Raw genomic sequence first — 15,583 nt, 5'->3', positions numbered from 1 at the left:
TAGCTAAGGAAGTTGGCAAGAAAATAGGAAGTGCTTTTGAAGAAGTGAAGGAGGTAATCATTCCCCAAGGGGGAGGGAAGGATGGTAAGCATTTGAAGCTGTGGGTAACAATGGACACAACCCAACCTCTCCCACGAGGAACAGCTGTGAACGTGGATGGAGTGTATAAGTGGGTGCAATTTAAATATGAGAGATGCCCTGACTTCTGCTACAAATGTGGAAAGATTGGTCATAGTGATAGGACCTACAAGATGCATATAGCGTTAAGCAAAGGACAGAATGAGAACCAATATGGTCCGTGGATGAAGGCAGGGGGAGGAAAGGTCTCACCACAAAAGGAAAGCAACAGTTCTTATAGGAAGGAGAATGAGAAGCAACATTGGCTGTACAGGAATGGGGAACTAGTTCCCAAGTACCAAAGTCCATCACTTCAACAGAGGAATCTGATGGAAAGATGGACGGCAAACATGGTGAAGCAAAACAGTGAAGGAAGTAGACACCAGGAATTAGCTGAAATACAGGAACAGTCAGTGAAGGACAGGGAAATTGTATGGTAAAGGACCAGGAGGGAGGAAAAGAAAATATGGAAAAGGAACAGGAGGATAACCAAAACAATGCACCTGCGCTTGTTAACATTAACTTGAAGGAACAGGTAGGGAACACTCCAATTGGCAGTGAGACAGTAAAGTCAGTTTCTGATGGAATAGGAATAAAAGTGCTCGACCATAACCTGAATGAGGGATTTACAAGAAAGGAAACGGATGAAATGCTGGTAGGCTCAGAAACATAGGTGACTCCAGAAACTAAGAGGCCAATTGAAGGAGGAAAGTAAAAAAGAGGAGTCAAAAGCCAACTCAGGAAAAGACAACCCCTTAGGGACATCACAGAGCAACAAAATGAAACACAAGCAGTGGGGAAAAGGAAATTCCATCTTGTTGATGAGGAAATGGAAGAAGCTTATGAACAGGAACAAGCAGGAAAAAAAAACCAGAATGGAGATTAACAAAGACCAAAGTGAGAAGCAAGGGGAAGGGATGGGGATCAGCCTTACCTAGTCCCCTAATAATCCATGAAGGTTATGATGTGAAACTGCCAAGGAGCAGGGAGCCCCTTGACAGTTCCCCAGCTGAGGGAGTTTAATACACTCCTCTCCCCTGATATGATCTTGATGAGTGAAACTAAAAACAAGCAGGCAGTGATGTACCAAATACAAAAGAATGTGGGGATGGAAAATAGTTATGTAGTGGATGCTGTTAACAAGGCAGGGGGAATGGCTTTTTTCTGGACAAACTCAGTCCAGGTGAAGGAGGTGCAACACACGGATTTCACCATAAGTATTAATAGAAGATGGTGAAGCAAGAATTAATTGGTAGTTAGTTGGGATATATGCCAGCTATGAAAAACAAGTGAGGAAAAAGCAATGGGACATAGTTACTGAAAGGAAAAAGGCCTGGGTGACAAAGTGATAATAATAGGAGACTTCAATGACATAAAATGCAAAGAGGAGAAGTGGGGTGGAAGGGATAGAGATGAGTGGACTTTTACTGATTTTCGAGAGCTCATGAGAAAGAATACACTGGTGGACATTGGATATGAAGGACTGCCCTGGACCTGGAGAAACAGTTGGGATGAAGAACTAGAAATAAAAGAAAGACTAGACAGTGGACTTTGTACACCTGAATGGCTAGAAGTTTTATGTGAAGTGCACTCATGTGGAAAATTGGGCTTCTGATCACAGTATATTGTTACTGGATACCTGCCCTGCAAACAGAAGAAGGAAAAGGAGGTTCTATTTTGATAAACGGTGGGTACAGCATGAGGAAACCCATCAACTGATCAAGGAAGCTTGGAATATAACATGTGAAGGATCCAGGATGTATAAGGTTACCAAGAGAATAACAAGTTGCAAGGTTAGACTCCTAAAGTGGCACAATAGTAAGATTGGCAATGCAAAAAAGAAGATTGTAGAGGTCAAAGAGGAACTAGAAAGGAAAAAGGAGCAACTCAGGGAAACAGCAAAGGGGGAGATTGCTAATCTGAAAAAACGACTGGCAAAGGCATATCAAGAAGAGGAAATGTTCTGGAGTAAAAAAGCTAGATTGCAGTGGCTGAGGGAAGGGGACAAAAACTCCAAATATTTCCATGCAGTGGTGAATGGGAGGAGGAGGGCAAACAGAATGAACCAACTTCAGAAAGGTGATGGAAGCTGGACAAAATCAGAACAAGAAGTTGGACAGGAAATAGCCAAATACTATAGACAACTCTTCACTGCCTCAATAGCTGCAACAAGGGAGGACAGCATTCATGAGATACTCGAGGGGATTCCAAACCCAATCACTGAACAAATGAATAAGATATTAATCAAATCTGTGGATGAGAAGGAAATTAAGAAAGCTGCCTTTTCCATGAATCCTATAAGGCCCCTGGAAGTGATGGTATGACTCCTTTATTCTTCCAAACTTATTGGGACATCATTACAAAAGATATTGTAGAGGCAGTTCAAGCTTTTTTTCATTCAAGTTACATGCTAAAGTCCATTAACCACACTCTCGTCTCCTTAATTCCCAAAATTCCAGTTCCTACTAGCTTAATGCACTTTAGACCCATAAGCTTATGTTCTGTTCTTTACAAAATCATTTCCAAAATCTTAGTGAACAGACTCAAACCTGTGTTAGATAAGTGCATAAGCAAAAATCAGTCTGCCTTTGTTGCGGGTAGACAAATTCTGGATAATGTCATTTTAGCTCATGAATTTCTTCATCATCTGAAAAATAAAAGAAACGGGCAAATGGGATGTATGGCTGTTAAATTTGATATGTCTAAAGCCTATGATAGAGTGGAATGGGATTACTTGAAAGCAATGATGGTAAAAATGGGTTTTTGTGACACCTGGATTAAGTGGATTATGAACTACATAACTACTGTGTCCTACTCTTTCAGTGTGAATGGAGAAGCAAGAGAACTTGTAAAGCCAGAGAGAGGATTAAGACAAGGCGACCCCCTTTCACCATACCTATTCCTAATCTGTTCAGAAGGTTTCTCCAGCCTACTCAGAAAAATAGAAATCAACAAGAAGATTGAAGGAATGAAGATCAGTCGCAAGGGTCCTGCACTAACCTATCTCTTTTTTGCAGATGATTTGTTGATACTGAGCAAAGCTGATAAAAAAGAAGCAAAAGAACTGAAGGCAATCTTAAACAAATATGAAGCAGCATCCGGTCAACTAATCAATCTAGAGAAATCCTCAATATTCTTCAGTAAGAACATTGATCAGAGGGTGAAGGAAGCAATACAGAAAGAACTGCAAGGAATCCGGGCTGTACAACAAGGGAAGTACCTGGGGCTACCCGATCAAAAGAATAGATGTTTGGCTTTATAAGGGACAACATAAGGAAAAAGATGGAGCACTGGAAGACAAAGCTACTCAGTCAAGCAGGCAAGGAAACTCTATTGAAGGCAATAGCAATGGCTATGCCAACGTACGCCATGTCTTGCTACAAGCTTCCCGAAAAGCTATGCAAGGAAATTAGTTCACTGATGGCTAAATGCTGGTGGGGATAAAAGGAGAAAAAAGATAAGCAGCATTGGATTGCTTGGGAGAGATGCATCAGAAGTAAAGAAAAAGGAGGAATGGGCTTCAAAGACATTCAGCTGTTCAACAAAGCCTTACTTGCAAAACAAGTATGGAGAATAATGATCCAACCCAACCTTCTGGTAAGCAAGTTTCGGAAAAGTAAATATTTCCAAGATGGTTCAATGCTTGAGAGCAAGATCCCCAAAAACGCATCTTGGATTTGGCAAAGTCTAATGAGTGCCAGAGATGTAATTAGAGAAGGGTGCAAAAAAAGGATAGGAAATGGAAGGGGGACCAACATTTGGGAAGACAACTGGATCAACAATGACAGTGGAGGAAGGATTAAAACTTAGAAACCAGAGGGATGCAGTTTGCAAAGTTTCACAACTCATGGTCCAGTATAGATGGAATAGAGTGCTAATCTTTAAAGTTTTTAAGAGAGAAGATGTTGAACACATCCTCAACATCCCTATAAGCCTAGCGGAAAGAGGAGATAGCTTGATATGGAAACACTGCAAAACAGGTCAATACACTGTAGCATCTGGCTTCAAACATTTGCAGCAAAAGATGAGGAAACGAAGGGAAGAAAGTAACAAAAGAGAAGGATGCAGCTATCAACAAACAGATAGGAAATTATGGAAGGCACTTTGGAAGTTACCTATCAAATATAAGTTGAAGATTTTTGTGTGGAAATGCATCAATAACGGGATACCAACAAAGGCTCAAATCTTCCATAGGACACAAAGAGGAGAACCGATATGCTGTGGATGTGGAGAAAAAGAGGAATCAATTGAGCACATGCTGCTGCAATGCACGATAGCAAAAGGAATATGGAAATTTGCATTAGTTAATTGGGATGGACTGGAAGACCAAACAGGCTATTTCAAACAATGGTGGACCTCCATGATGATGCATACAAGAACCAGGCGGGAAGGTGATGATCACATAGCGCTAACTGTCAACGTGCTGTGGCAAATCTGGAAATCGAGAAATGCCAGAATATTTAACTCAGCACAGCAACATCCTCTTAAAGTGAGTGAAAAAGCTGCTAAAGAATGGAAAGAGTACCAGGAAGCAATCCAGCAACGACCAAGAAAAAGCACAACAGAAACAATAAGGCAAGAAGAGAACAATCAAAGACAGCAAACTAACTCAGAAGTGGTAACACTAAAGCTGGCGACCCAACACCAGAATGGGAACAAATCTTTTGGTATAGGCATCACAGCTGTGAATGGCGCAAGCCAAGGAATTGTAGCCTGGTCGTTAAAGGAAAGACAAGCAGGGAACAAAGCTCAGGACAATGCAGAGGCTGTGAGGCTCTGTATGATTAAAGCAGCAACAAAGGGATGGCGAGACATCAAGATACGAATTGAGGATAGGAAGTTGCTTGACCAAATACGAGCTGGAAATGCCAGAAGTGTGGAGTCAGCCATTATAATAGAGGACATACAACAAATGACCTCATGGTTTCGAATGTGCTTTTTTGATAGGTTAAATGAGGACATTGATAGCCTATGCTATAGTTTGAGCAAAATTGCTCTTTTAAACTTTTGTGACATGGAGTGGAATTACTCCACCCCAGACTGCTAAATGCACTAATGTAAAAATAGGAGCCCTTGCTCCAACAGTGTGGTTGTGATATAAAATTTTTAACGTTTCGAAAAAAAAAAAACCATTGGAAGACAAGAGGATGAGATTAAACTTTGGAGGGCCAAGTGTCATGAAACCCTTGGAAGTTGGACTTTGACCCAACCTTTCTTCACTTCACTAAAACTAAATTTGACCACAATTTCCTTCATTTTTGCTCTTGCTTGGCCGAACCTTGGAGAGGAGAAAAGGGAGAGAAGACTTCATCTTGCACTTCAATTTCTTGCTTCAATCTTGAGTTCCAACCAATAGAGTTGTAAATTACTCCATACAAAGGGCTACTTAAGGAAGAGTAGATGTGTTGGTGGAGTGATTTTGGAGGAAGAAGTACTAAGCTATCATCTTTCTTGAGGTTCTAAGGTAACCTTGTCAAGAAATCCTTCTTTACTTCTAATACTAGCATCCTAGTGGTTTAAGGTTGCTAAATTTGTAGTTTTATGAAAAATATTGTGGTTTGAAGTGGTGTTATGGAAATTTTCAATTTTTATAGTGAATTTTCTGCTCATATGTGATGCTTGAGGGTTGTCCATGTTTTGATAGCTTTGCTATGTAAAATATTGAAGTCTTATAGGCTAGTTTAACTTGCCTAAAGAAATTTCCAGCTTGGGTGCATAAATTTCAGTTTAGGGTTTTCAATTTGAGCTTGATTGTGGTTGGTTTTGGAGCTACTAATTGGCTTTATGTGAAGGGTATTGTGGCCTTAAATAATTGTGTTTTATAGCTTATGATTTGTATGTGCAATTGAGGCTGTTTTGGATGAACTTTGGAGTTCATTATAGGATGGGAAAGTAAAGAAATTTAAGGGGAAGTGCTGTCCAATTTTTTGGGCTACTTGATTCCTTTAAGTTTGGGGTTGATTTGGTGATAAACTTGCTTAAGATGCTTGGTATATCTATAAACTTTGCTTAGGTGTTGAATTTTGGTTGAAATGGAAGGATTGTCATTGGTATTTTCCTCCAATTTGTTGGCTGAAATTTCCATTTGTTGGTCAAGTGATAACGAAGTCTATTACCTTGATGTTTTCTAAGCTTTTCATGATTGGTTTTGGCCAAAACTTGTTCCAAACAATGGTTAAGCCTTTTGTGCTTGAATTTGAGTGAAAACTATGTAGATTAGGGGATGAAAAACATCATGATTTCACTTGTGTCATGGCTGCAAAAATTCTGGTTTGAAAGGCAAATTTGCCCTTGTTACCTTTGAGCCTTAAAGTCTTTAGTTTGGAAGTCTTGAGGACCAACTATTACTTACTTTCACTCCCAAGCCACATTTTGCTTTACATTAGTAGTTCATTGGATAGGCATACGACTCGTAATCGAGTCTCAATTGTTTTTCCTTGGTTGTTCTAGGATGTGTCGGTGATCAAGGGTGTACTTCGGGAGGAAACTTGTGAAGCTGTTTTGCTTGACTGGTGAGTGTACCAATCGCATGACTTGTTGCTTAACTGGTTTACTTGTACTTGCAATCTGTGACTTGAATAACTGTGACCTTTGTTTATTCTGGATGAAATGAGGGTGTACTTTATCACTCTCGTTCTCTTGCCTGCTTGACTGGTTTCTGTATAAATTTGAATCTGTTACCTGTGCATGATTTGATGTCGTTTGGAGGCTTGTATCCAACGACCTTCCTGTGAAATCTGAGCTCAACCTCATTGGTAGTTGATTGAATCGAGTCAGCAAGGGGCTTGGTCGAGGTAAATTGACAAGCCATGGGGACTGTATCTGTGGAATCTTTGAGTATTGGAGACTCTGGATTTTTGGTATACTCGAGTATTACTCCCTTTGTTTTTGTTTGATGTTCGAGCCCGGTAAGGGGTATATTTGGTGGACGGAATTTGGTGTAAAGTCGGGTCTACGGTCATGTTTGTTCTTTAAACGTTGACGGAAAGTCAATGAGGTTGGATCAAGTACTGCAACGGGAATTTGGCTCTTGAGAGCCATCTGTATCCTTTATATGTGAATTACTATGTTTAACGGAGGCGTTTGTTCATCTCTTTATCTGTTGTTTCTATTTGATTGATGAAAAGGGAAGTTTCATGATTCTTGACTGCTTGAACTTCTGGTACCTCATTGAGCGAAACCTCACCCCCGTTATCTTTGTTTTCCTTATAGGGGACAATATTTTGGGAACTATGATTTTGGAGATAAGAGTTGAACTAGTTATATATACTCTTTTGTTTACGCTCCTCTATAACAGAAACCCTAATCGTATTTTGTATAAGTATGGATATTATGGCTTGTACTTCAAGTTAACTTGATAAAACTCCAATATACATATGTTTGCAAGCATATGGTTATGTATATTTGTTGAGAAATGTATGTCTTTATGATTTTGTGAACTTTTCTTGTACCCGTTGGAAACCGGACGAGTGCGGAACTTGAACAAGGAAAGAAAAGAGATTTTTTCGGGAATTCACTGCAGGGAATCCAACCGTATATCCGGCCAGATCTTGGCTTGATTAACAGGGGAGATTGAAAAAAAATTGGATGTGCTCACTGCCTTGAATCCTGCCAGGAATTCGGCCGGCAATCCGACCAAGTTTTGGCAGGATTCTGATGTGGCATTTGTTCCTTTCACTTTTCGTTGAAGCGTTTAATCGAAGTCTATTGCATCGTTTAGTTTAACTAATTCAGTTTCCGACAGTCATTTTCTCGAAGTTCTTTTGCACGTTTTGTAGGGTTTAAGTGTGTGAGAACCCGAAAATTTTCTTATTTTCTAGGCTTTATTTTATTTAATTGCACGCCTTTTCTATATTTTCTTTATTAGGAAAATTTTCTAGATAATTTTTATGAGTAAATATAGTTTTAAAATCATTTTTCTAGTACAAGTTAGTTCTTGAGATTTTAGGAGTGTATATCGGACGTGGGACCCGCTAGTGCGATAAGTGTGATAAATTCGGCCAATTAGGTTAAGTATTGCATTAAGGGGTTAATTTACTAGGTGTTAGTGGATAATTAGAGGTTATATAGAGGATTTAACCATGGAGGGACAAGAGGATAAGTTTAAGCTTAAAAGGGTGGCTAGGTGTCATCACATGTTTGGAGCTTGGACTTTGACCATCTTACTACCTTTACCAAATATCAATAATTGACCCAAAATTCATTCCCATTTCTTTCCTTCTTGGCCGAGCTCTTCAAGAGAGAATAAGAGAGCAAGCTTCAACTTTCATCTTCCATTTCTTGCACAAATCTTGTGATTTAACCATCAAAACTTGAAATCACTACATAAAACTCCTTTGCTAGGTAGGATTGAGGAAGGTGGTGGAGTGGTTTGGAAAGAGGAGGTGCTAAGTTGCTTCTTTTCTTGAGTTTACAAGGTGAGTTGCAAAGAAATTCTCCTTTTGTTCTTGATAATGTCAAATTAGTGACTTTAGTGGCTAAATATGTTGATTTGTGGTAGGTTTGTGGTTGAAAGTGGAGTTTTGGTGGATTTTTTATTTATTAGTGATTTTTTCTGTTTTATATGATAATTATTGTTTAGTCATGGATTGATGGCTTGTTATAGTATAAAATGGAGCTTGTATATGTTGGATATGATTGTTTGCGGAAAATTTCTGGTTTGTGCGGAAAATTTCAGATTTAGGGTTTTGAATTGGGGCTTTTCTAGGGTTATTATAGAACTCTTGAATTGGCTTTGTTTAAAGGGTATTGTAACCCTAATAAGGTGTATTGAATGGCATAGAACTTGTACTTGTAGTTGTGGTTGTGTTGGTTGAAAATGAAGGATGAATTGTAGGATGGAAATATGAAATTTTAAGGGGAAATGCTGTCCAAATTTTAGGTCCATATGATTTCTTGGAATTGGGTTGCTTAGAGTGTTAGTTAGTGACTTTGGGGTTATCTAAACCTTTAGCACCAAGTGTTCCTTATATTACTTTCAAGTTATTTTGGTTGTACATTAGTGATGTGTGGTTTGGGTTTATGACTCGTATTTGAGTCTCATTGTATTTTCTTGAATGTTTTAGGGCATGCCGGTGACTCGAGGCGCTCGTTGGGTGGAAATTTGTGAAAACTCTCTTTGTTTGATTGGTGAGTGTACTACTCACATGATTGTTACTTCATGGCTTTGTTATACTTGAAATCTATGATTGAAATGCTTGTATTTACTGATGATCTTGGTTGAGACGAGGGTGCACTTTATCACTATCGTACTCTACGGCTTATTTGACTATTTACTATATCATTTGAAACTCTCTTGATTATACTTGAACTGATGTCGTTTGGACGTGCATCCAACGACTTTTACTGTTAACTCTGAGCTCAACCCCATTGGTGGTCAATTGAATCGAGCCAGCAAGGGCATGGTCGAGGAAATTGACAAGCCATGGGGACTGTTTTTTGGAATCGTTGGGTATGAGACTCTTGATTCCGGTATATTCGAGTATTACCATTTCTGAACTGGATGGAGTTCGTGCCCGGTAGGGGTATGTGAGGTGGATGGAAAGTGGAGAAAAGTGGGGTCTACGGTAGTGGTTCCTCTTTAAGCATTGACGGAGAGTCAACGAGGCGAGATCAAGTACGGCAAGTGATGTGTGCACGGATCTCGGCCCACGCAATAACCCAGTCCGAGTTCCATTAGGCCCAGTCACACGTGCACGGGCCAAGCTATTCAAAAAATCCCTCCAAGCCCTTGTTCGCACTGTCCAAGACCAACATGGGGTCCATAGAGATATTGAAGGCTTGGAAAGAGACACTCCAGTTATCTACACCTTGATCCAAGCCCATGAAGAATCAAGTGGGCCTCCTAGAGAGTCGGCCGAGTAGGGCCGAAGGCCTTCGTACTTGTTAGACTAGATTCATTTGTCTTAGTAGGTCATTGGGCCGGCCCATCTTGTCCACCAAGATGGCCGACCTTCCTTCTCCTTGTTTCTCTAGGGTTTTTGGTAAATCTTAGCCTATAAATAGGCTTGGTTTGTAAGGTTTCAAACACGAGTTTTATGAATAAAGTTCTTAGTATTTTTCGTTTTCTTCTTAAGAGAGAATTCGAGCCTTTAACTTGCTTTGGCAAGGGTTATTGAGCAATCTTGCATCTTGTCCATGATTGTTCGTCCGACCTATCCCTTGGAGTAATCACCTTCATTGGAGTCGTCGTTCCACCGCTTTAAACCAACTCATGTCGTCCGTGTTGATTTAAGGTCCCACAAACCAAGCGTAGGACAACCTCGCTAGATCCTTGGGCAAACGTGCTACGTGTCTCGAAATAAGTTGATCGACGAACGTATCAGTTGGCTTCAGAGCTTTGGTGGAGGTATCTTCCGTTATATCCGTAGTTTTGTCCTAGTTTCCTTATTTTCCGCTGCCTTGTTTTACAAAAAAAATATATATTTTTGTCCGTGTTTTATCTTGTCACGTGCCTTGTTCTTGTTGCGTCGTTTTCATTGAAAGATTCTGTCCGCTGTTTGTGTGTCGTGTTGCGTCAAAATTCTGGTCATAGATTGTCACCAATTTGACCTTGATTTCTGCCATAACTTGGTGGAAAAATTTCTGTCCAAGTAGTGCTAGAAATCTGGCCGTCACTTGGTTAGTATTGTTGAGTCGCGAACTTGTTCGTTGTACTCCCCAATTCTATACAAAGTTGTGTGTTATTGTTGCTAGCTCTAATCTGACCAAATTTTGTACTCTTGTTGCATCAATTCTGCCCAGCATTTGGTCATAGCCGAAACTACAAAAAAAAAAAAAAAAGGTGCGGCTAGGGTTTTGTGCAGCTAGGAGTCTTGCGCGGCTAAGGTTTTCCTTTGATTGTCAAATCTGTCCAAGTGTTCAATTGTTTATCTCAGTTGTTTGCGTAGCTTCCTAAAACTGATTTTGTGGTTAAACTTGTTTGGCGTTGGAATCTTGAAGAGGAACTACAAGGTCTTAAGGGTTCTTGAAGTTCTTGATTACTATCTTGGAATTCTTGAAAGTCTTGAAGAAATTTTGCTAGTTTGAGGAAGTTGGGTTGTGTGTTATTGCGTGTGAGGGCTGACATTATTTCTGAAATTTGTTTCTACTCCAGCCGAGCTGTGTGTTGATTGCTTAAGTTTAAAAAAAAAAAAATGGAAACGGAAAAAAAAAACAAGAAGAAAGCCATTCGGGTGGAACAAACAAAACAAAGAAGGGCCGAACAAGAAAGAGGAAAACTTAGTTCGTTTATTGCCAACTCAGATTTGTTACATCTTGGGTTACCCAAACCAGAAAATTACACCAAGGAAAAGGAAAAGAACTCAAAAGTTTTGGCCTACCTCTTCTTGAAAATCTTGATCACCTTGAGCCTTGATCACTTGTACCACCCTTTGAGGTTCTTGGAGTTCTTGATTATCTTGAGCCTTGAAAACTTGCACCTCCCTTCGAATAAAAAGTTTCTTGTACGTTCTTGCATCCATACGGGGCTTTCTTGGTTTAGGAGTAAATTTCTTGAGAGCTTCTTGAGCAAGTCGCTTGAGGGATTCTTGAGTGACATTGCTCGCGTTATCTTGGGAAGCCATTGTCTTGAACAAAGACCAAAACTGCCTTGGAAGGGGAGGGGCCGGATTGCTTGTTTCTTGGGAGTAGAGAGAGCCGAACTTCTTGGAGCAAGGTACGGGCTGCCTAAGAGGGTTTTTATAGGAAGGTTAGCCGACTTTGGGAAGGATTTAAGGGGGAAGAAATCTGGAAATTTCAGAGGTCCAATTCGGTTGAAATAGGGAGCTTCCAAATCTGGTTTGTGTTGGGTGTGAAGTGTGCGGCTGTGAGAGGAGGTTTTATAGGGAGTTTTAGCCGACCTTGGGGAGGAATTGAGAGGAGAGATTCTGGAAATTCAGTCAACTAAAAGGGAGAGGCCGAAACTGATTTGGGGAGGGTTTGGAGGTTGCTCAAGAGAGGTCTTCAAAGGGAATTTCCAACTCAAACTTGTTTTCCAAGTTGGTTTAGAAGACTAAGTAAATACTTGGATAACTCTTTGTTCACTTGGACACTTCCCTATTTTCTCTCCTTGCTTTAGGGAACCACTCCTACTTTCACTCCTACATTTTAGGGATCGCTCCTACCTCTTAGGAAATCTAGGGTTTCCTTTCCTAGCATTTTTTCCAAATCTGTCCGCCACCAAATTCCGTCCTTTCCATCTCAAATTGTGTCCGATATTCTAGAATACTCCTGAGGGTAAGTTGGTGACTAATTGTTGGAGTCGAGCAGCATCTCTCAACTACCTAAACCAACAGGTAAAGGTACTTGGTAAGTCTAAAAGAGTGTTTTGAGTGCTATACATGAGCATGAGTGATACACTAAGGGAGTAAAGTGAGGATATATTTGCACTATTTCTTCTTGTTACTAACCTTTTGCAGGCATCAAGAGAGGCATGGAGCAACAACAACCACCCACTGACTACTCCTTGATGTTCACCGCCATGAAGAATGAGCTCAGGCTAGTTAGTGAGCAACAAATGGAGGAATTGCACACTCGCTTTGATGAACTCTCCAAGAGTCTCACACGAGGCTCTCGTTCTCGATCTCACAACCGGAGTAACTGTGACACCAGAGACGCCAATAGTGAAGGCTACTCGGGTAGTGAGGATGACGAACATGCCGAGAGGCCTAAGAGGTTTGGAAGTGAGGGAACTTAACAGTTATATGGTTAAACTCCCAAATGTATTTTGTTATCTATTTTAATTCTCTAATTTGCCTGGCAGGCTATCACTCGAGTTCGAGCGAATCGGTAAGATGGCACATTTAGCTGATATATATAAGGAGATAGAGATTCTTCGAAAGGAAGTAGAGTTCCAAAAGAGATTAGCTGAACACTGGGAAGGGCGATGGAAACAGGAGTATTCGGAGAAAATTGAGCTGCTGTGCAAGAACATAGAGCTGGAAAAGAAATATGAAGGGATTCCAGAAGAGGTACGAAGTAGGTTTGAGTTAGTGCCTTCGTCTGGTCAAATGGCCTCTCAGGACCTTCCTAGTAATAAAGATGAGAGAGGTGAAGGAAATGCTCGCGACCACAAAGGGAAACGTAAAGAGATAGATGGAAATGGAGCTGCTATGAGGGATAAAGGAAGAAAGAAGAAAAAGAATGGACCCTTCAAGAAGAGGTGTGTGGCTGCTAGGTGTGAAACGTGTAACAAAAGTCATATGGGAATATGTTATGTGAAAATTGGTGCCTGCTTTAGATGCGGCCAACTGGGACACCAAGTGAGGAACTGCCCAGAACAAATGAATTTTGGGATGGTGAAGCTGCTGTAATAGTTAAAATCGGCAAGTAGTGGTGTGTTAGCTGAAATAATTGTATTTATAAACCAATGTGTATGCAACCTATATGTAGTAAGTATGTTTCCGATAACAGTAGTGGACCTAGTACTGGATATTTTGATGAGTAATATTAAATAGTGGTGATTTGACAGTATCTTTTATTATCTTTTAGCCTTGATATTAAGTGGAACTTGCGTCTGTGGTTCGGAAAGGGGAAACTTTTGATGTCTTCACTGATTTGCTTAGCATGGCGTTTTGGCCATAACACTATTACGATTTCTCTTTAGCTAGCTTGTGGTATGTGAGAAAATTTCGAGGACGAAATTCTTTTAAGGGGGAGAGAGTGTGAGAACCCGTAAATTTCTTTATTTCTAGGCCTTATTTGATTTATTTGCACGCCTTTTATGCATCTTCTTTATGAGAAAAATTTTCTAAATAATGTTATTGGGTAAATATAGTTTTTATATGATTTTTCTAGTATCAAATAGTTTTTGAGAAATTAAGAGCGTATACCGGACGTGGGACCCACTAGTGCAAAAAGTTCGAAAAAATTCGGCCAACTAGGTTAAGTTTTGGATACTGGATTTAATTTACCGGGTGTTAAGAGATAATTAGAGGAAGCTATTCGGATTGGTGTGAGAGGGAACAAAGAGATAGAGATTCATTAATTAGGTGACAAGTGTCACCATAGGGTTGGTAGAACTTTTTGACCATTATTTCTTGTTTTACCCTTTGACTTAAATAAACCAAAAAAATTGCCAAAAATCATCAAAAATCTTCATCTTGTGGCCGGCTCTCCCTCTCTCTTTCTCTCTCTCTCTCTCTCTAAGCAAAAGGAAGAAAACTCTCCAAGCTTTGCTCCAAATCATCAAAACCAACCATTGATTCTTGTTTTTGCTCCATAGAAAACATTAAGGAAGTGATAGTGAGGTGTTGTGTGGAGTTATTTGGAAAGCTAAGAGGACTTGTTGCTCTCTCTCTCTTGTTTCTAAGGTGAGTCATGAAGAACCACTCTCCTCCCTCTAATGATGCTTAATTTATGCTTAGTGGTGGTATAAGATGCAACTTTATGGATTATATTGTGAATTTTGGTTGGATTGATGAACTTTTATAATTTTTGGGGATTTTTCTGTTTTAATATGAACATGATTGTGTGGCAATATATGATGATTGGAAATGATGTTTAAGGACTCTATGAGGTGGAAAAAGTGGATAATTGCAATCAATTTCTGTTTTGGACCAAAAATTGAAAAGTTAGGGTTTATGAAGTTACATTCTGCCCGATTTTGTAGCTCCTAGTTAGAGGCCGAATTGGCCTTGGCTTAAAACATGAAAGTTGTAGGGAATGATATTTTAGAGGTGCCTACAAAATTTCAGGTCAATCGGAGTAGCGTAACTTGAGAAAAGTCGAAATTACCCTTGCTGTTCTGGTTTTACCCGAATTGGAGAATTGCTTCTGTAATTGGTTATTTTGGTTAGGAATGCTTCCGAATTGGTTGTTGAGGCCTTCTGATGAAATGTAGCCCTATTTCTTAGCTTTCAGCTGGTTTTGGAATTTCTGGATTTGGACTTGGATAGCCTGATTTATGATGTTTCCGCTAGAATGCGTTCTGTGAATCTGTTTTTGTGATTCTGGTGTAGTATCTTGCATTTTTGACCTGGTTACACTCGAAACTGGGTTGAGTGACCTTCTGTAATATTGTAGCCCTATCTCTTAGTTTCGAAACGGTGGGACTTCCACCTTCATCCGATAATCGTAGTGTCTTTGGTGCCATTACCGCAAAATGAGGTCAAAAACTATTTTTTTCCAGGGTTACAACTAGTTTCATTTCCGGATTTTCTGGTTTTCCCTAATGCTTGTATATGCTTAAGGAACCCTATTGGGGTCGTATTTGGCATTGGTTTATGACTCGTTATCGAGTCTCATTGTACTTGTTTGCGTGTTTTAGGGCGTGACGGTGGTTCACGACGTTCCTTTGACGGAAGTGCATGAAATATCACTTTCGAGCTTGGTGAGTGTACAACTCACTTATGTGTTACTATATAGCTTTGATACTTGAACTTGATGAGTTGAATGTTAATTGATTGAAGTGAGAGCGTACTTTATCACTCTCACTTATTGTTTATCAGGTTATTGGAATGTTACATGAAATGTTACATGAAATGAA

The 15,583-nt window shown here is 39.9% G+C and overlaps 1 protein-coding gene across 1 annotated transcript; it reads left to right on the top strand.

Moving 5' to 3' along the window:
- The first annotated feature begins 3,856 nt into the window (after positions 1-3,856).
- On the top strand, positions 3,857-5,164 carry LOC113755889. The gene has a single exon (XM_027299753.1). It carries the CDS (start codon positions 3,857-3,859, stop codon positions 5,162-5,164), a length of 1,308 nt encoding a protein of 435 aa, XP_027155554.1.
- Positions 5,165-15,583: the final 10,419 nt, after the last annotated feature.

Source organism: Coffea eugenioides, unplaced genomic scaffold (assembly GCF_003713205.1).
Source record: "Coffea eugenioides isolate CCC68of unplaced genomic scaffold, Ceug_1.0 ScVebR1_1818;HRSCAF=2743, whole genome shotgun sequence".
NCBI lineage: Eukaryota > Viridiplantae > Streptophyta > Magnoliopsida > Gentianales > Rubiaceae > Coffea > Coffea eugenioides.
The sequence above is the reverse complement of the archived record's forward strand: the minus strand, read 5'-3'. Positions and strand labels throughout refer to the sequence as shown.